This window comes from Raphanus sativus, chromosome 1 (genome assembly GCF_000801105.2).
Source record: "Raphanus sativus cultivar WK10039 chromosome 1, ASM80110v3, whole genome shotgun sequence".
Lineage (NCBI taxonomy): Eukaryota > Viridiplantae > Streptophyta > Magnoliopsida > Brassicales > Brassicaceae > Raphanus > Raphanus sativus.
The window spans coordinates 8,997,215-9,018,974 of NC_079511.1; the positions used below are offsets into that span (position 1 = coordinate 8,997,215).

A 21,760-nucleotide genomic window follows, 5' to 3' on the forward strand; every position below is an offset into this window, starting at 1 on the left:
TTCTTAACTAAGGACGTCCCAGCTTATTTTGCCTAGTTTTGATTTAAATTAAATCAATTTAACTCTAAGATATGTTCTTAAGGACGCCGATAATAGTGCTCTGACAGCATTGGACATATTTTCCAAAGTAACATCCGAAGAGCCTAATAAGAATCTAAGCCATTTGTATAGATCACTACTTAGACAACATCTTTCTCCACATGTCATGCACAAACCATTCACCCCTTTCTCATCCATTATATGTCAAGGAACTTAACTGACTATTTATAATTACCATTCACCCTTATCTCACAATATAAAATTTCTAATCAGCTTAGACTACTTTTTTTCTTTCTAGACTAGACATCATGCACAACCGGACACTCTTTTCCCATCCAGCTTACAACCAAGTAGCCAGTGTCTTTGTATAGTGATTCGAGACTAGTATCAGGCACCAACCACCAGCCATTATTTTCCCATTGTAAACCTTTATAGAGCTGCGAGCCTGTGACATTTGTATAGTGTTCTAAGACTAGTATCATGCACCACCAGAACCTCTCTTATCTATTTCTAACCTTATAACCAAGCCAATAGTTTTTTTTATGGTAATTCAAAACTCAGTCATGCACCGAACACCATATCTAAACGATTTATATAACCAAATCCAGTCTGGCATTTGTATTGTATTTTGGGCTAGAATCATGCAACCACAAACAAGTATTTTCTCATTTATTAACCCTTATAACCGAATCGAGACATTTGTATATCGATATGGAACTTAATATTGATAAGCATAAAGATTCATTTGTATATCGACTCAGTAGTCGGTTATATTTACAAATGTAACCGACTACCGAGTCGAGGTATGTGTGCATAAAGATTCAGAACTTTTTTTATGCACCACAAGGCTCTATTTGCTTACCACCGAGCGAAGTCATTTGTTTAGCCAGTTGGGACTTGCTAAACTTTCAGATCTTGATTTCTATATTTATTTATTGAGTTTTTCTTGAATTCATCCGGTATGTCGTCAACAATCAATAATATTTTGTTATTTCATATTTAATGTCTTTTAAAAAGATAAATAAATTAATAAAATTTTGTCAACTTATATTATATTTTTAAATAAATAAATGAATAATAAATAAACAGAAGAATAGTAGTAGTTGTCAAAAAAAAATTAAAAATATTTTTAATTTCATTGTCATCAAAGCATTAAAAATTAAATCCTAAATATTAAATCTAAACCTTGGATAAATCCTAAAATTTAAATTATAAATATTAAACACTACATATTTAAAAAATTAAACCATTTATCTTAAATCCTAAACCATTGTATAAATTCTAAAACATGTGGTTTATGGTTTACTCAAGAATTTAGAGTTTAATATTTAAAATTTAGGGTTTATGGTTTACGGTTTAGTATTTGGTTTAGTGTTTTACTGACGGGGTTAAAAATATTTTTTTAAAAAATCTATTTCTGGCAACTACTACTATATTTTATTGACTTTTATTTTTTTATTGTATAAATATTATATAACTTGGAAAATTCTTATTATTTTGTTTTTTTTCTTTTTAAATACTGAATATAAAATATAAAAATATAATTGGTTGGTGAACCTATATTTTCAACCTAATGAGCGAATGAACTCAAGAATAACTCTTATTTATTTCTGAGTTTTTCTTGGGTTCATCCATAGATTGAACATATATGTTCAAAAATCAATAATATTTTGTTATTTTATATACAATATATTTAAAATAAAGAAACAAAATAGTAAGAATTTGCCAAAGTTATATTATGTTTTCCAAAAAAAAAAAAATAGTTGACAAAAAATTAATATTTTTAACACCGTGAGCAAAACATTAAGCTGTAAATCCTAAACACTAAACATAAATCCTTAGATAAACTCTAAATCCTTTGATAAAGATTTAGTGTTTAGAGTTTATGATCTAAAGTTTAAAATTTTTCCAATGGTTTAGGGTTTACCTAATAATTTTATGATTTAGTGTTTGGTCGACGCTGTTAAAAAATTCTTTTTACAAATTTTTTTTTGGCGACTATTACTATTTTTAGTTTATTTCTATTTTTTATTTTAAAAACATAATATAACTCAATAAATTTTTATTATTTTATTTCTTTTTAAAAATATGGAATATAAAATAACAAAATGCTATTGGTTACATACTATTATACTATTGGTTACTGAATTTACAAGTTCGTTATAGGGATGAATCAAAGAAAACCCCATTATTCGTCTTACTTTCCATGTTATCTATATCAAGCGATGGCTAATTTTTATCTATCAAAATCGATGATTAATTAATATCATACATTTTATGAATAAAATACTGATAAATAATATACTAGGTTACAAGTAAACTGAAAGATTTGTACACCAAAACAAGAAAGAAAAGTTACTGGTGACTAAAGAAACAAGAGAGAGAGAGAAAATATTCTCTCTAGAGTCTCTCCCCCTCGACATCACTTAACCTAAAACTGCCGCCAGTGATTTTCTCTTTCTTGCGGTGGCCGTGGAGCCTCTGTCTCCGGTCACCGTGGGACATCAAGTTCGAGTTCGTGATTCGTCTCAACCCTTTGCGGTCTTCGTCCTGTCTCTCTTCTTTGCTCAATTGCTCTGGATTTCTTTTCAAGATCTAACGGAAACCATGGGGTCTATGGCTTCTCTGGAGCTCTGGCGAGGTGAGACGGAACGAGGGTCTCTCTAGGGCTTTGAAATCGGCCTGGGAGGCGTCGACTGCGTTTGGATCTGGTCAGATCTGAGATTCGAAACTAGCAGGGGATCGTGTGACGCGTCGCTGCCGTTGCTGTCCCTGCTTCTTGTTTCGCTCCGGCTGCTCTCCTCCTCTGCTTGTTTCAAGGTAATTTAGAGCTTCTCCTCTCAGTTTGTTCTGAGTGAAAAGTGGTGTTGAGGCTCGCTACTGTGGACCTCTGTTCTTAGTCTGTTTGATAACTGTCATGGTGTGTACGGCGGTTCGGTGCGTCTTTCCCTTCTCGTTTGTTGATGGAACCTAGGGTCTTGAGGACGACCCGCTGCGACGGTGTCCTTGCACGAAGGTTGAACCATCGATTCTCCATTTCTCACGCCTGCTGCTGTAGAGTATTCCAACTCTCTATGTACTTCATTTCCCTTCTGCATCCCTCTGGTGAAAGCTCTGAATTTTCTGATGTGACTCTGCTGTATTTTATGGTCGCGTGGCCGGTTGAGGAGCCAATTTGTACCGCCTGCGCTTGACCGGTGTTTGTTCTTCATCTCCAGCGGTGGTCCACCGGATTTACTCATGAGCTTCTCTACCGCGTAAGCTGTGGGTATGTTTGTTCGGCGTCCTCCTCCTGTGGTGCTCCGAAGCCGTTGCCAGCCGCCTCCGTTGAAGCACTTGAGCCACCTTCTGGTGAGTGTTCGTCCGAACGACCCTCTTCAGCTTTTCTTTTGATCTCCCTTGGTGATCAAAAAGGGGTTTGTATTGGGAGTAATCAGTTGTCATTTGGTCTTGTATTCTATTAAGTTATAGCTCACCATTATTGGTTTGACCTTAGCTTAATCTTGTGTTCTTATGGGTTTTTTAATTTTTTTGCGGCACTTAAGAACAGACTAGCTTTATAAGCAGATTCTGGTTCAACCATGTTGTAACCAAACCTTGATATTTACAATTTAGCAAAAAAAGAAAGAAAAGTTAAACTAAGTTCAAAAAAAAAAACAAGAACGAAAAGTTGAAAGCTTGTCCCCACCTGAATAGAAACGGGGGTATCAAAAGATTCGAAATGCCCAAATTCGTACGCTTTGTTATTGATTTTTCAACTCCATTGACAAATATGAAAAAATCAAGAAATTAAGAAAACAAAAACAAAAGAAAGAAAGGATAAGGTGTAATCCTGTTTTTCGTCGTGTTGATCCTCGAAAACGCATTTTCATTCGTTGGTACCAACAATTTGATAAGGTAAGATTGCTACGTGGCGATTTACAAGTGGATCGAAGCATTTGTATTAGCCTCAATTGCCTACATTTTCTATTTACTTTTCAAGTTTACAAATGAAATTTACTTTTGGACTGTTTTATTATGATCATATACCAATAGGCTACCAGAATAAATATAATTTAGAATGTTGTGTTCTATATATACTTTGATAAAAATAAGATTTATATTTTCAATATATATATATATATATATATTAATATGTTTTTGAACTGGATATATTAATATATGTTCTGTTGTAATAAAAGTAACCAAGTTTCTTTCGTTTCTATTATTTTGATTAAAACAATATGCTTTTTTTTTTTAAAAGGGCATCGATAAAAATAATATGCTTCATGCTTCCTTGTTTAGTTTCCAAAAAATATGCTTCATGTATTTTGAAAAAATGACTTTTATTTGCTTTGAATAGATCCATCTGTGTGATAGTGATCATATGAACTAAGAAATATGTTCTTCCGTTTCATTTCATTTATCTTCTGTGGAGTTTAGTGTTGTGAATTCGTCAGAGTTGTTATTAAAGTCTCTTCGTGTATACAGTCAAGAACTTACGTAGATCAACATTCGAATATTTAATAATTATTGTTATAGATTTTGTTATATAATAAGGCTGAGAAACTTGGAAATTCTTCGCTACAAATAATTGACAAGTAAAAGATTTCGTATGTAAAGTTCAGTTTTAGCTAGGCAACTACTTATTCTATGTTCGTGATTTTTTTTTGTGTCGCACCAAACGAAGACTTTTCTTTGGTAAGATTGATTTCTACAACTTTATCTTTTTTTTCTTTTTTTTTTTTTTTTTTTTTTGTCAACGTAAATGCTTCATAAATCTAAACCGAAAGAGTTCAATACAAATCGGGAGAAGAACAGAGAAGCGCCGCTTTCGCTAGGGAATCAGCTGCAACATTATTCTCTCGCCCAACAAAGGAAATAAAACAAAAGATGAAAGAAGAAGATAGGATCTCGATATCCATGAGAACTCCAAAAAGCTCCACCGGATATGACTTCGAGAATGTAGCTCTAGCGAGCTCCCGTGAGTCGGTTCGGAACCAGACTTTAGAAAGAGATAGGCGCTTAGCTTCAAGCATTGCATCCCTCATAGCCAGCGCTTCAGCTACGAGGGGGGAGGAGACGTGTGCCAGTGCGCGGGAGTGTTCCTGGATAGTAGAGCCTTGCCGATCAGTGAAGCACCATCCTAAGCCCGCTCGGTGGGTCACCGAAGACCAAGCAGCATCCGAGTTGCAGAGCGTTACATCCGTTCGTGCTGGCGGCGTTTCAAACTCTAAGGGGGCGGGTCGCGGGTTTGGTCCCCTTTTCTTAATAACACGAGCTTCCTGAAGTCCCCTTGTCCTACAACGGCTTCTCATGGTCCCCTTTTCTTAATAACACGAGCGTTACATCTTTTTTTTTCTTTACTACAACTTTATCTGATAAGGGAGGGACTATGATATTATTTTATTAGGTAGCGACAAGCGTTCATTTTGTAAATTGTAACTGTTTTTGCTATATATTATAAACGTTTAGGTTGTAGGGGTTCATGATCTTTTAGGCTTATGATTAAGATTAAAATTTGGTAAAAGTATGTATTCTGGATTTGTAACTTTAGATCAATATGTCTACTAATTATGTTCATAATATAATTTGTATCTAATCAAACACAACCAATTAATATTGAATCTGAATCCAACAACGATGAAACAATATGTTTAAACAATCAGTGAAAATCCTAATTTCTTTTTTGATCAAAGTGAAAATCCAAAATTGTGGGAACTAATCAAAGTATAGCACTATATCATATAAGCATACTAATTGTCTTTTTGTCATCTGGTCTAATGATAATATTCATACTAAAAATGAAATACATGATGAAAAATACAGAAGCCGGCATATACATTTTATTCTATTTTATTTTTGAACACAAGCCGGCATATACATTAAAATTCTTAGAATTATAAAAATAATCTGCTCTTTTCTCCTCTAACATAGTCTAACATTGTCTTCCAGTTACAACTTTAATATTTATACCGGGCAAACTATATCAGGCTATGAGTACATTCTTGTTTCAGAAAAACAATCCTGTGAATTTAATTGGTTAGACTGCATATATGTTGATTGTCTTCCAATGATTGCAATTTCTGAGAGAAAAAAGTATGTTGAAGTAGTTTCAATGTTTCACCTAGTTCTAATAATATCAAAAGAAATGACAAAGAGCAACTTGTTCACTCTAAAAGGACCCAAGCGAAAGCTGGCCAATCAAAACATTGATCGATTCAGCATCAAAGTAACGTGTTGTTGTGTTAATAATCGCCACATGCTCCCAAACATAGACTCCCCACCATACCCACTAACACTGCCATTAGTTTAGCTTTTTTCTTTTGTTTTTATATATACGAATTTTTTTAATTTCCAACTCCTCGATTATTAGAATCACGATCAACAATAGTAATGCATACTATAGAGTTATAAATACCAATTATTTATTCAAGTACGAAACCCGTATCAATGGGATAATGCTAAACTAACCTTTTACGAATGAACATCTAAATTTCATTAAACACTGTTGGAGGATAATGTTGCTAAATTTGAAAATATTACCTTTCTTCGACCAATCAAAATATCATAAATATTGGAATGGCTATCATATTTGTATAAACCATTTTTTTGTACATTCATGATCCTTCAATATAATTGAAGATAAAATCATTTAGATTTTGTCTAAAAATGGAAAAGTGCAAATTATCACGTAGAAACCTCGCAGTCTACATTATCGAACATGTCTCTTACACGAGCTTCCTCTTTTATAATATGGGTACCAAACATATGTGATGAAATGTATCATGATACTTCACTCTATTTAGATAAACTGAGATGGTACGATCCAAAATAAAAATATTTACATGATACTTCACTCTATATAAATAACGCAGGTATATGTATATTTTATACTATAATGAGTGATTATCGTTGCCTTCTCTTTAAAGAAAGGTTATGTACCAGGTCATATATAAAGGTAAATTTTGATTCAGATAATACAACTATTTTTATTCAAGTTAGTTATTGTGTTAATTGGTGCTTTGTTTTGTCACAATAATTGTTATCGAAATACTACTTTTCCTCTCGAGCAATACTGACTTGTCAGGATCATAGACTATTAGTCATCACCGATTTTCTTTTCACGGGTTGGAACACAGTGGCCCATTTTTACTGTATCGATAAATTGATATGGGAAGGACAATTGTAGCCCTCCACTCGGGACCGCCATTACCGAGCGTGGTACACGCTATCCACTATATATATCGACACAGGATCTCATCACTCTCACTACCAAAACCTCAAAAGCTAGCTTTGGGAATCATCAAAGCTTCTTCATCACCATGGATCCTTACAAGGTATCTTCTTCATGTTCTTCTTACTTCTGTGTGTGTGTGTGTGTATTAAATGAATCATGTTTCATTATGGTTGTTTTTCACTGGTTTTAATGATAAAAATGAAAGTTAATCTGCATTAGATCTTACCCTTAACATGCTTTTTCCCAAAAGTTGCTAAGCTATTGGAACCAAAAAAAAGTTGGTTAGCTACTATGGTTGCTTGAGCAGCTATAAGGTGGTGACGTTGATTTTCTTGTCTGGCTATCTTTAAAATGTTTGATCTATAAACAAACCACTGCTTGCGAAAGAAATGCCACATGTGGTTTGGCTTTTTCTTTCTTTATATTAGAAGTTATTTTGTTGTTTGTTTTTAGAAATTGCATGTGTTCGAAAAGGGGTGTTTAATCGATTGTTTATACGTCCGACCGTATACTATTTATCTGATTAATCAGATCTACACACCTGAGTAATCAAGTCTAGACGACGATAGTTTAATAAAATTATTAATAAATCTGACTAAAAGTTAGATCTATTCATATGATGAATGATTGTAAACATATGTATCTTTAGTCTTAAAGAAAAAAAGCATACCTCTGATCATCCGATCAGCATGTATATGATATAAACATACATAATACTTCTTTTCTTTTTGCCACAACATACATATATGATACATGTATATGAGGATTGTCGTAGTTATTCATACAATAAAAATTGTTGATATATCCATCAAACAAAGACTTGAATATACGGAAGTCTTTATAAGCAAAGCAAAGCAATAATGGAATACTTTTTTAGTTTAAAGAAAATTTTGATTTAGTAACCCTATTATCTTCGTGTTACAAAAAAAAGCCTATTATCTTCGACATGTTAATGTTTTTACCACCCAAAATTAAAAGCTTCTTTGTCAACTGACGGTCCGGATCCACCCGGTGAACCGGGTTCTGTTTTTGTTCGGGTTGCGTCATAAATATAATTTGGGATTGTGAATAGAAAAAGACGCGGTTAATAGAAAGTGATATCTTCCAACTGAAGTTAGGGTTTCACCGTATGTGAGTGTTGTTGTAATCTATTCTATTTTTTGGATGAACAATCGAATTATGGTGCTTGCAGTATCGTCCATCGAGCGCGTACAACTCTCCCTTCTACACCACAAACGGTGGTGCTCCAGTCTCGAACAACATTTCTTCCCTCACCATCGGAGAAAGAGGTATATCGAAACTGTATAGCCCTATACACTTTACGAGCTACGAAAGATATTTAAAAACTGATCGAAAGAGAGTTTAAAGCTAGGATCTTTTCAATGGGTTTTCTAAAATTTTCTTACTTTTGTTGTGGGCAGGTCCGGTTCTTCTCGAGGACTACCATCTGATCGAGAAGGTTGCCAACTTCACCAGGGAGAGGATTCCTGAGAGAGTGGTTCATGCTAGAGGAATCAGTGCTAAGGGTTTCTTTGAGGTCACGCATGACATTTCAAACCTCACTTGTGCTGACTTCCTCAGAGCCCCCGGTGTTCAAACTCCGGTCATTGTCCGTTTCTCCACAGTGGTTCACGAACGTGCCAGCCCTGAGACCATGAGGGATATTCGCGGGTTCGCCGTCAAGTTTTACACCAGAGAGGTACAGATTCTTGTTTTACCTTTTTATTAAATGTATCTAAGTATTTGACCTTTATAAAAATTAATATGAAAACGACAAATAAAAAACTGACTTCTCTTATCATGTTACTTCTATTCAGGGAAACTTTGATCTTGTTGGGAACAACACTCCGGTGTTCTTCATCAGAGACGGGATTCAGTTCCCGGATGTTGTCCACGCGCTGAAACCGAACCCCAAGACAAACATCCAAGAGTACTGGAGGATACTGGACTACATGTCCCACTTACCAGAGAGCTTGCTCACATGGTGCTGGATGTTTGATGATGTTGGTATCCCACAAGACTACAGGCACATGGAAGGTTTCGGTGTCCACACATACACTCTAGTTTCCAAATCTGGAAAAGTTCTCTTTGTGAAGTTCCACTGGAAACCTACTTGTGGGATCAAGAATCTAACTGATGAAGAGGCCAAAGTGGTTGGAGGAGCCAATCACAGCCACGCAACTAAGGATCTCCATGATGCTATTGCATCTGGTAACTATCCTGAGTGGAAGCTTTTCATCCAGACAATGGATCCTGCGGATGAGGATAAGTTTGATTTCGACCCGCTTGATGTGACCAAGATCTGGCCTGAGGATATCTTGCCTTTGCAACCAGTTGGTCGCTTGGTTTTGAACAGGACCATTGATAACTTCTTCAATGAAACTGAGCAGCTTGCTTTCAACCCTGGTCTTGTGGTTCCTGGGATCTACTACTCTGATGATAAGCTTCTCCAGTGTAGGATCTTTGCTTATGGTGACACTCAGAGGCATCGTCTTGGGCCTAATTATCTGCAGCTACCGGTTAATGCTCCAAAATGTGCTCACCACAACAATCACCATGAAGGTTTTATGAACTTCATGCATAGAGATGAGGAGGTTAGTCTTAGTAGTTAGTACCAACGCTTGACGGTAACTTGTTGGTCTTTTTTTACTTGAAATCGAATTACTTATTGGTTGTTTGCTTTTTGTAGATCAACTACTACCCCTCAAAGTTTGATCCTGTCCGCTGTGCTGAGAAAGTTCCTATCCCTACCAAGTCTTACACTGGAATCCGAACAAAGGTTTGTGATACCACTCCATGTCTCCTTTAAATCTTTCAAAACCTTATCTCATTTTAGTTGATTTGTCTCCTAAAATAGCCTTTGCATTGCTTATGTGTTTGTAGTGCATCATCAAGAAGGAGAACAACTTCAAGCAACCTGGAGATAGATACAGATCATGGGCACCAGACAGGTAAAGAAGAAGTCTCAACTCTCTAACATACCTCTAAACATTAAACAAAAAAAAAAACTCTCTTACTTAACTCTCACGTAAATTCACTTGACAAAGCTTAACTTACTAATTAAACTTCAAATGTTATATTTATGGCCACAGGCAAGACCGGTTTGTTAAGAGATGGGTAGAGATTCTGTCAGAGCCACGTCTCACGCATGAGATCCGTAGCATCTGGATCTCTTACTGGTCTCAGGTCAGGACAAGAGAAACATTAAATCTCCGGTTATATATATTTTTGTTGAATTTTAGCTAAACTAACATTTTTAATCTCTTTACTATCTCAGGCTGATCGATCTTTGGGACAGAAGCTTGCAAGCCGTCTCAACGTTAGGCCAAGCATGTAATCTTCATATTTGCTTATTGCCCGGAAAGTACAATCGTGATCTCTTATCATCTGTTGGTCGTTATATTCCTCAAAAATATGATTTTCTTGGGTTGTTTATATCGTCTATGTATAATAGTGATGCATGTAATCCTCTAAAACGATGTTTCCTTCATGTTTTACTGTCACTCTCTTTGTGATTTCTTAAGAATAAATCAATGTTTCTTGAAGCAGTATATATAGCTTATTAAAGTGGAGTATATAAACATGTTCATTTTAGTTTGACATATTATAACTAAAGCAAAGGCTTTTGTCTAATTATAGCTAAAAGCAAAGACTATATAATCCACACGTCTTTAGAGGCTGGGCTACTAATTCGAGAAAACAGTCATTGTACGTGGTACCCACACGACCATTTCTAGAGATATTGTCTCATTTTTTCTCGCGGTGGGCTAAAAATAAGATATGTTTGATCGCTATAAAAACTTGTAGGAAACAGTGAAGGAGGGAATACACGCCGATAACGTGGATACAACAATACATTACACCACAAGGAAGCTAAGTTCGGATCAAATCAGTCTTATATTGCATCATGGATCCTGAAAGGGTATGTTCATGCTGAATAATATACTTTTGCCTGGTTGATTTATCATATACTTTGTGGTAGTATTTTCATCCATCAAGAAGCATCATCATTTAGATGTTTCTCCAATTACATTTGTCTTCTAATGATGGAGGATCAATTGTTGGGTGCAGGTACGTCCTTCAAGCGCTCATGATTCTCCCTTCTTCACTACAAACTCTGGTGCTCCAGTCTGGAACAACAACGCCTCTTTGACTGTTGGACCCAGAGGTGCCTCTTTTAACTTATATATAGAAATTATGGTTTCTATGCCAAATTTTTATGTTAAATTTAATTAATAAAATGAAATTATATTTATATATAATTATTTTGAAAGATTTATTTCTGAACAAGAAACCAACTAGTATATATATATATATATCTATATAGAAACTATAATATGCAAAGTTTTTATGTTTTTTTTTTTTGTAACTAAAAGTTTTTATGTTACTCTTAAATGTTTATTCTCCTAGCTCGTTTGGTTAGATATGTGAAGCTATGGTTTTTATATCTTGTGATCAGGTCCAGTCCTTCTGGAAGACTATCATCTGATCGAGAAACTGGCCAACTTTGACAGGGAAAGGATTCCTGAGAGGGTTGTTCATGCCAGAGGTGCCAGTGCTAAAGGTTTCTTTGAAGTCACTCATGACATTTCAAACCTTTCTTGCGCTGATTTCCTTCGAGGCACTGGCGTTCAGACTCCTGTCATTGCTCGTTTCTCGACCGTCATCCATGAGCGTGGCAGCCCCGAGACTCTCAGAGATCCTCGTGGTTTCGCCGTCAAGTTTTACACCAGAGAAGGGAACTTGGATCTTGTTGGAAACAACTTCCCTGTCTTCTTTGTCCGTGATGGAATGAAGTTCCCTGACATGGTCCATGCGCTGAAACCAAACCCCAAGACTCACATTCAAGAGAACTGGAGGATACTGGACTTCTTCTCACACCACCCTGAGAGTCTCCACATGTTTTCATTCCTCTTTGACGATGTCGGTATCCCACAAGACTACAGGCACATGGAGGGCTTTGGTGTCAATACTTATGTCCTAATCAACAAAGCCGGAAAAGCTCACTACGTGAAGTTTCACTGGAAACCTACTTGTCCGGTTAAGTGCCTGTCGGATGAGGAAGCTATCAGAGTTGGAGGAACCAATCACAGCCATGCAACTAAGGATCTCTATGACTCCATCGCAGCTGGGAGCTTTCCAGAGTGGCATATGTTCATTCAAGTCATAGATCCTGCCCATGAAGACAAATTTGATTTTGATCCGCTTGATGTTACAAAGATCTGGCCTGAAGATATATTGCCCTTGCAGCCTGTTGGCCGCTTGGTTTTGAACAAAAACATAGACAACTTCTTTAATGAGAATGAGCAGCTTGCTTTCTGCCCTGCTATTGTGGTCCCTGGTTTCCATTATTCAGATGACAAGTTACTCCAGAGCAGGATCTTCTCCTATGCTGATAGTCAGAGACACCGTCTAGGACCAAACTATCTGCAACTACCTGTCAATGCTCCAAAATGTGCTCACCACAACAATCACCATGAGGGTCTCATGAACTTCATGCACAGAGATGAGGAGGTGAATCCCTTCTTTCAAATGCTTATTTCACAAATCATTTTTTCAGTTTGTTTTTATTTTCTTAAATGATTTTGTATAAACTTTCAGTTTGATATTAACTGTTTGAGTTGCTTTCTAGGTCAATTACTTCCCTTCAAGGTTGAACCCGGTTCGCCATGCTGAAAAATATCCTCAGAATCCTATTGCATGCGCTGGGAACCGTGAGAAGGTCATATTCATCTCCATGATAAGGAAGTTGTATAACAAATCTTCAACATTGTGAAACTCAAATGTTTTTATTTATATGACAGTGCATGATTGAGAAGGAGAATAACTTCAAGCAGCCAGGGGAAAGATACAGATCCTGGGATGCAGACAGGCAAGAGCGGTTCCTGAAGCGTTTTGTTGATGCACTTGCTGAGCCTCGTGTGACCCACGAAATCCGCAGCATTTGGATCTCTAACTGGACTAAGGCAGACGAATCTCTTGGACAGAAACTAGCCACTCGTCTTAAAGTGAGCCCAAACTTCTGATTTGTATCATGGCTAAAGACTAAGTAAAGCCCCAGTAAACCCTAAACATGCTCCTCTTACGCTTTGGTCTCCAAGTAATCTCTTTGGTAATAGATATACATTAAAATAAAACAGTGACAATTAAACTCTTATAGTAGGGTAAGATCACTTCCAACGCTGAGATATTCAAAATGAGTTTCGCACCGATAAAATATTATTATTATTTTTATTATTATTTTGATATGTTTTATTAAATAATTAAAGCCATTTGTAAGCTGACAAATGGTTTGTGACATTTTTAGTTTTCCAACTCATCATTTTAATTTTTTTTTTGTTATTATGAATTCACGAGAACTTCTATTTTGAAGAGGCTCTAGTTTCTATTTTGTAATCTTTTTTTTTTGGTAAAGAAATTCTATTTTGTAATCTTCTTTTCACAATATCAGTGAGTATTTTGTATGGCAGATAACAAGAAGTTGTTGGGTTAATCCTTTGGGCTATTTTAAGTGGCTGACTGGTTTTCCTGCACCACCTGTAAACACAGTTTTTGCGGTTGATAATGGTTGATAGCATTTCAAAACAATCATGCAAACCACTACAAATCGTTTCAAATTATTCTGAACTTCTTAAAATCAAAAATTGGTTTTAGCTAGCATTTGCGGTTGCGGACGTAAAATTAAGAATTAAAAATAGAAATGTTATAAATAAAAATATACAAATATTAACTTAAATTAAAAAACAGTATCATAATTTTTTCTATAGAAACTTTAAAATAACTAACTATTCATTGAAATTTAAAAAATTAATATAGATACATATATAAAGATATACACATATATAAAAGGAAATAAAATATTCTTTTAAAAGTTTTAATATAAATCTTCAAAATAAATTTTATTAAAATTAAAAATTTCAACTAATTAAAAATAAATAAATAAACACAATATTTTTATTGATCATATTATATTAATAATTATTATATTTTATTACAATAGTATGTTTTTATATTTTTATAATATTATAGTATGTTAATATTGATAGTTAATTATTAAATCACTGCAATATCTTATAATCAACCAGTCACAAATATCCCGTAAACGCAACAATTTTTAAATATTGTGCCAGTCATATAAAATGTTTAATAACGCTTGAAACCTCTACTACCTGCATCCGCAAATTTCCTGCATCCGCAAATTTCCGTATGTGAGTGTTGTTGTTGTTGTAATCTATTCTATTTTTCTGATAAACATTCGAATTATGGTGCTTGCAGTATCGTCCATCGAGCGCGTACAACTCTCCCTTCTACACCACAAACGGTGGTGCTCCAGTCTCGAACAACATTTCTTCCCTCACCATCGGAGAAAGAGGTATATCGAAACTGTATAGCCCTATACACTTTACGAGCTACGAAAGATATTTAAAAACTGATCGAAAGAGAGTTTAAAGCTAGGATCTTTTCAATGGGTTTTCTAAAATTTTCTTACTTTTGTTGTGGGCAGGTCCGGTTCTTCTCGAGGACTACCATCTGATCGAGAAGGTTGCCAACTTCACCAGGGAGAGGATTCCTGAGAGAGTGGTTCATGCTAGAGGAATCAGTGCTAAGGGTTTCTTTGAGGTCACGCATGACATTTCAAACCTCACTTGTGCTGACTTCCTCAGAGCCCCCGGTGTTCAAACTCCGGTCATTGTCCGTTTCTCCACAGTGGTTCACGAACGTGCCAGCCCTGAGACCATGAGGGATATTCGCGGGTTCGCCGTCAAGTTTTACACCAGAGAGGTACAGATTCTTGTTTTACCTTTTTATTAAATGTATCTAAGTATTTGACCTTTATAAAAATTAATATGAAAACGACAAATAAAAAACTGACTTCTCTTATCATGTTACTTCTATTCAGGGAAACTTTGATCTTGTGGGAACAACACTCCGGTGTTCTTCATCAGAGACGGGATTCAGTTCCCGGATGTTGTCCACGCGCTGAAACCGAACCCCAAGACAAACATCCAAGAGTACTGGAGGATACTGGACTACATGTCCCACTTACCAGAGAGCTTGCTCACATGGTGCTGGATGTTTGATGATGTTGGTATCCCACAAGACTACAGGCACATGGAAGGTTTCGGTGTCCACACATACACTCTAGTTTCCAAATCTGGAAAAGTTCTCTTTGTGAAGTTCCACTGGAAACCTACTTGTGGGATCAAGAATCTAACTGATGAAGAGGCCAAAGTGGTTGGAGGAGCCAATCACAGCCACGCAACTAAGGATCTCCATGATGCTATTGCATCTGGTAACTATCCTGAGTGGAAGCTTTTCATCCAGACAATGGATCCTGCGGATGAGGATAAGTTTGATTTCGACCCGCTTGATGTGACCAAGATCTGGCCTGAGGATATCTTGCCTTTGCAGCCAGTTGGTCGCTTGGTTTTGAACAGGACCATTGATAACTTCTTCAATGAAACTGAGCAGCTTGCTTTCAACCCTGGTCTTGTGGTTCCTGGATCTACTACTCTGATGATAAGCTTCTCCAGTGTAGGATCTTTGCTTATGGTGACACTCAGAGACATCGTCTTGGACCTAATTATTTGCAGTTACCGGTTAATGCTCCTAAATGTGCTCACCATAACAATCACCATGAAGGTTTTATGAATTTCATGCATAGAGATGAGGAGGTAAGTCTTAGTAGTTAGTACCAACACTTGACCGTAACTTGTTGGTCTTTTTTTACTTGAAATCGAAATATTTATTAGTTATTTTCTTTTTTTTGCAGATCAACTACTACCCCTCAAAGTTTGATCCTGTCCGCTGCGCAGAGAAAGTTCCTATCCCTAACAAGTCTTACACTGGAATCCGAACAAAGGTTTGTGATACCACGCCATGTCTCAATTAAATCTTTCAAAACCCTATCTCATTTTAGTTGAATTGTCTCCTAAAATAGCCTTTGATCGCTATAAAAACTTGTAGGAAACAGTGAAGGAGGGAAACACGCCGATAACGTAGATACAACAATACATTACACCACAAGGAAGCTAAGTTCGGATCAAATCAGTCTTATATTGCATCATGGATCCTGAAAGGGTATGTTCATGCTGAATAAATATACTCTTGCCTGTTGATTTATCATATACTTTGTGGTAGTATTTTCATGTATCAAGAAGCATCATCATTTAGATGTTTCTCCAATTACATTTGTCTTCTAATGATGGAGGATTAATTGTTGGGTGCAGGTACGTCCTTCAAGCGCTCATGATTCTCCCTTCTTCACTACAAACTCTGGTGCTCCAGTCTGGAACAACAACGCCTCTTTGACTGTTGGACCCAGAGGTGCCTATTTTAGCTTATTTATAGAAACTATGGTTTCTGTGCCAAATTTTATGTTATATTTCAAATTAATAAAATGAAATTATATTTATATATAATTATTTTGAAAGATTTATTTCTGAACAAGAAACCAACTAGTATATATATATATCTATATAGAAACTATAATATGCAAAGTTTTTATGTTACTCTTAAATGTTTATTCTCCTAGCTCGTTTGGTTAGATATGTGAAGCTATGGTTTTTATATCTTGTGATCAGGTCCAGTCCTTCTGGAAGACTATCATCTGATCGAGAAACTGGCCAACTTTGACAGGGAAAGGATTCCTGAGAGGGTTGTTCATGCCAGAGGTGCCAGTGCTAAAGGTTTCTTTGAAGTCACTCATGACATTTCAAACCTTTCTTGCGCTGATTTCCTTCGAGGCACCGGTGTTCAGACTCCTGTCATTGCTCGTTTCTCGACTGTCATCCATGAGCGTGGCAGCCCCGAGACTCTCAGAGACCCTCGTGGTTTCGCCGTCAAGTTTTACACCAGAGAAGGGAACTTGGATCTTGTTGGAAACAACTTCCCTGTCTTCTTTGTCCGTGATGGAATGAAGTTCCCTGACATGGTCCATGCGCTGAAACCAAACCCCAAGACTCACATTCAGGAGAACTGGAGGATACTGGACTTCTTCTCACACCACCCTGAGAGTCTCCACATGTTTTCATTCCTCTTTGACGATGTCGGTATCCCACAGGACTACAGGCACATGGAGGGCTTTGGTGTCAATACTTATGTCCTAATCAACAAAGCCGGAAAAGTTCACTACGTGAAGTTTCACTGGAAACCTACTTGTCCGGTTAAGTGCCTGTCAGATGAGGAAGCTATCAGAGTTGGAGGAACCAATCACAGCCATGCAACTAAGGATCTCTATGACTCCATTGCAGCCGGGAGCTTTCCAGAGTGGCATATGTTCATTCAAGTCATAGATCCTGCCCATGAAGACAAATTTGATTTTGATCCGCTTGATGTTACAAAGATCTGGCCTGAAGATATATTGCCCTTGCAGCCTGTTGGCCGCTTGGTTTTGAACAAAAACATAGACAACTTCTTTAATGAGAATGAGCAGCTTGCTTTCTGCCCTGCTATTGTGGTCCCTGGTTTCCATTATTCAGATGACAAGTTACTCCAGAGCAGGATCTTCTCCTATGCTGATAGTCAGAGACACCGTCTAGGACCAAACTATCTGCAACTACCTGTCAATGCTCCAAAATGTGCTCACCACAACAATCACCATGAGGGTCTCATGAACTTCATGCACAGAGATGAGGAGGTGAATCCCTTCTTTCAAATGCTTATTTCACAAATCATTTTTTCAGTTTGTTTTTATTTTCTTAAATGATTTTGTATAAACTTTCAGTTTGATATTAACTGTTTGAGTTGCTTTCTAGGTCAATTACTTCCCTTCAAGGTTGAACCCGGTTCGCCATGCTGAAAAATATCCTCAGAATCCTATTGCATGCGCTGGGAACCGTGAGAAGGTCATATTCATCTCCATGATAAGGAAGTTGTATAACAAATCTTCAACATTGTGAAACTCAAATGTTTTTATTTATATGACAGTGCATGATTGAGAAGGAGAATAACTTCAAGCAGCCAGGGGAAAGATACAGATCCTGGGATGCAGACAGGCAAGAGCGGTTCCTGAAGCGTTTTGTTGATGCACTTGCTGAGCCTCGTGTGACCCACGAAATCCGCAGCATTTGGATCTCTAACTGGACTAAGGCAGACGAATCTCTTGGACAGAAACTAGCCACTCGTCTTAAAGTGAGCCCAAACTTCTGATTTGTATCATGGCTAAAGACTAAGTAAAGCCCCAGTAAACCCTAAACATGCTCCTCTTACGCTTTGGTCTCCAAGTAATCTCTTTGGTAATAGATATACATTAAAATAAAACAGTGACAATTAAACTCTTATAGTAGGGTAAGATCACTTCCAACGCTGAGATATTCAAAATGAGTTTCGCACCGATAAAATATTATTATTATTTTTATTATTATTTTGATATGTTTTATTAAATAATTAAAGCCATTTGTAAGCTGACAAATGGTTTGTGACATTTTTAGTTTTCCAACTCATCATTTTAATTTTTTTTTTGTTATTATGAATTCACGAGAACTTCTATTTTGAAGAGGCTCTAGTTTCTATTTTGTAATCTTTTTTTTTTGGTAAAGAAATTCTATTTTGTAATCATCTTTTCACAATATCAGTGAGTATTTTGTATGGCAGATAACAAGAAGTTGTTGGGTTAATCCTTTGGGCTATTTTAAGTGGCTGACTGGTTTTCCTGCACCACCTGTAAACGCAGTTTTTGCGGTTGATAATGGTTGATAGCATTTCAAAACAATCATGCAAACCACTACAAATCGTTTCAAACTATTCTGAACTTCTTAAAATCAAAAATTGGTTTTAGCTAGCATTTGCGGTTGCGGACGTAAAATTAAGAATTAAAAATAGAAATGTTATAAATAAAAATATACAAATATTAACTTAAATTAAAAAACAGTATCATAATTTTTTCTATAGAAACTTTAAAATAACTAACTATTCATTGAAATTTAAAAAATTAATATAGATACATATATAAAGATATACACATATATAAAAGGAAATAAAATATTCTTTTAAAAGTTTTAATATAAATCTTCAAAATAAATTTTATTAAAATTAAAAATTTCAACTAATTAAAAATAAATAAATAAACACAATATTTTTATTGATCATATTATATTAATAATTATTATATTTTATTACAATAGTATGTTTTTATATTTTTATAATATTATAGTATGTTAATATTGATAGTTAATTATTAAATCACTGCAATATCTTATAATCAACCAGTCACAAATATCCCGTAAACGCAACAATTTTTAAAATATTGTGCCAGTCATATAAAATGTTTAATAACGCTTGAAACCTCTACTACCTGCATCCGCAAATTTCCGCATTCGCAACTCCTGCGTTTAAACCCATCGGACCTAAATGGATTTATTTGTTTTATATTTTGCTCTAGATTTAGTGTGCTTATTAATTATTACAGATTTGCATCTATGACGTGAGCTTGTAATTGGAATTTTATTGTGGTCTAAAGTCAGACGCACGATCAAGATTAAAAATAATTTTTTTCTCAAGTCTGTCCATATTATAATTTTTATGTAAGTGGGAGGTGGGGTTTAAAATGATTCCGCTGGTAGTGGGAATGAAAAAGAAAAATGACATCAGCCCATTTTAATTGTATTTTATATTCTTTAACAACTTGGTCCAAACTTTAATTAGCTAATACAGTCTGACTAATCTGATGTCTCGGCCACTACTTTTTGTCTTAAAAAGAAGCTCAGCTCAAATCAGGTATCAGCACATGGTTCCACAGAAAACCTGTATAGAAAAACTTAATCACCAATTATTATCATTTTCATGTATGCCTTTAAGTATTGAGAATTAATTATAACTGCAGTGTCTCAGTTTTTTTTTTTAAGAATATATATCCTCCATACGTATGAACATATGCGTAGAGGTTAGACACTACCATTTTGCGGATTAAAATAAACTAGCTACAGATTTTAGTTTTAAATTTTAATTATGAATTTGAATCATCCATTTTTCTTATGGTTTTAAGTTGTAAGGATTTTTTTTTTTGTAATATCTGAATCGATAATATCTTTATGTTTGATACCAGGTTACATTAGTACCTTCTCTGCTGTGGCAGGTGAATAACGTTTCTTTGGATAACCAACTAGTACAACATGGCCTGACAATACCAAATAATCATGCTAGGAGTACTAGTTAGCCGGTTAGAGTGTATATCCATCTTTATTTAGGTCTATACCATTGGTGTTCTAAAATACAGTTTTCAATTTCACAAAAGAAAAAAAACAACTTATTAAGTTGTAGACGTAGTGTACCAAATTATAGATCGAAGTTACGCATCTTAAGTAATTGTTAATACAATCGTCCAATGAGTTGGTATTGTGAATTGTGTTAGCGAGTGGTCCAAAACTTGTATGTGTTTAAAACTTAGAACAGTTCAAAGGGAAGAAACCAGAATAAACTAACGTGTTTTGGTTTGTCGTTAACAAGATCTCGGATCCATTTTAGAAAAAGTCAATATCTTGATGACGAAATCAAGGAGACATTACTTTGATTGCATGTGACGGAACTGCTGTAAAATATCTAATAAGTCTCGAGGTGTATAATGCAGAGTATAATTTCGTGGGCCTTGGTCTACTAGGTCTAAGTACCAACCAATGTACTAGCCAATATAAAATCGTTCTCCGTACCAGAAAAGAAGTATAAAGGTTTTTATACCTATCTAACGTGCAACAAATTATCACAATTATTTGAGGTGTGAGTGAATGATTCGGCACTTATAATCATTCCTGTCTACATTTTTCCTTGCACTTGATGGACTCTTTTCTTTTGTACTAATCAATGTCAAAAGTTTTAATATTTTTTATACGTTTCACTACTATATGAGAGGAGATTCTATTCGCCCGGATAATAATTTTAATCTCCGTTATCAGAATCTTTATTTTGTATTTGCTAAGTTTTATTTCCTTTTGATTATCCCCAATCATGTTTATTTCCTTGAAAATCCGCTAGTTATTTATGTACTATTATTTTATTCCTGGTTCATTTGACTGTCTTTGTTAGAGACTGGTTATTGGCTGTTTTATGCATTGTATACAATTTAAACTATTAAGTAATGCCAGATTCCAATTTGATAGTTGGAAACCGAATCTCAACAGCTTAAAGGAATTAATCAAAGAATCATGTGGAATTGTGGATGTAGTCATAATTTGTTTCAGCCAATGTGGTCATTATTAAAAATTAGTCATTATGGTATCTGTTTTACTTCTTCCAAAACAGTTCATATATACATATATTTTACCATATTTAAATTTAGACATCACAAAGTAATATGATATATAAGATATAAAATAAAAGAGCATTACTCCATAGAGAAAAAGAGAGAAGATGATATTTATATCTTAAAGCCACATGCCCTACTTGAATTTTTTCATAATTCGAAATATGCAAAATGTTTTATTTTTCGAGAATAGGCTTCGAAATATATGAAATGTTGGCCATGACTCATTAGCTTTACCATTAGATCAAGTAAGAATTTTATTTTTT

General features: G+C 35.4%; 3 protein-coding genes and 1 pseudogene across 4 annotated transcripts; all 4 read left to right on the forward strand.

Moving 5' to 3' along the window:
• The first annotated feature begins 7,176 nt into the window (after window positions 1-7,176).
• LOC108806911 (catalase-3) lies at window positions 7,177-10,809 on the forward strand. The gene is given in 9 exon segments (XM_018579126.2): window positions 7,177-7,264; window positions 7,267-7,358; window positions 8,451-8,547; window positions 8,680-8,957; window positions 9,076-9,852; window positions 9,948-10,037; window positions 10,142-10,209; window positions 10,351-10,444; window positions 10,536-10,809. Coding segments are annotated over 9 exon segments (1,629 nt in total). The 5' UTR covers window positions 7,177-7,191; the 3' UTR covers window positions 10,596-10,809.
• An 18-nt stretch (window positions 10,810-10,827) lies between these two features.
• LOC108806920 (catalase-1) lies at window positions 10,828-13,431 on the forward strand. 2 transcript variants are annotated; one of them, XM_018579137.2, is made up of 6 exons: window positions 10,828-10,966; window positions 11,066-11,180; window positions 11,330-11,426; window positions 11,718-12,772; window positions 12,891-12,980; window positions 13,063-13,431. In XM_018579137.2, exons 2-6 carry the CDS (start codon window positions 11,166-11,168, stop codon window positions 13,282-13,284), a joined length of 1,479 nt encoding a protein of 492 aa, XP_018434639.1. In that variant the 5' UTR covers window positions 10,828-10,966; window positions 11,066-11,165; the 3' UTR covers window positions 13,285-13,431. The 2 variants fall into 2 exon arrangements, with proteins under 2 accessions (XP_018434639.1, XP_056865595.1); XM_057009615.1 differs by having other exon boundaries at window positions 10,836-10,973.
• Window positions 13,432-14,480: 1,049 nt separating this feature from the next.
• Window positions 14,481-16,057, forward strand: LOC130511861 (catalase-3-like; annotated as a pseudogene).
• A 199-nt stretch (window positions 16,058-16,256) lies between these two features.
• LOC130511857 (catalase-1-like) lies at window positions 16,257-18,556 on the forward strand. The gene is made up of 5 exons (XM_057009621.1): window positions 16,257-16,339; window positions 16,489-16,585; window positions 16,843-17,897; window positions 18,016-18,105; window positions 18,188-18,556. Exons 1-5 carry the CDS (start codon window positions 16,325-16,327, stop codon window positions 18,407-18,409), a joined length of 1,479 nt encoding a protein of 492 aa, XP_056865601.1. The 5' UTR covers window positions 16,257-16,324; the 3' UTR covers window positions 18,410-18,556.
• Window positions 18,557-21,760: the final 3,204 nt, after the last annotated feature.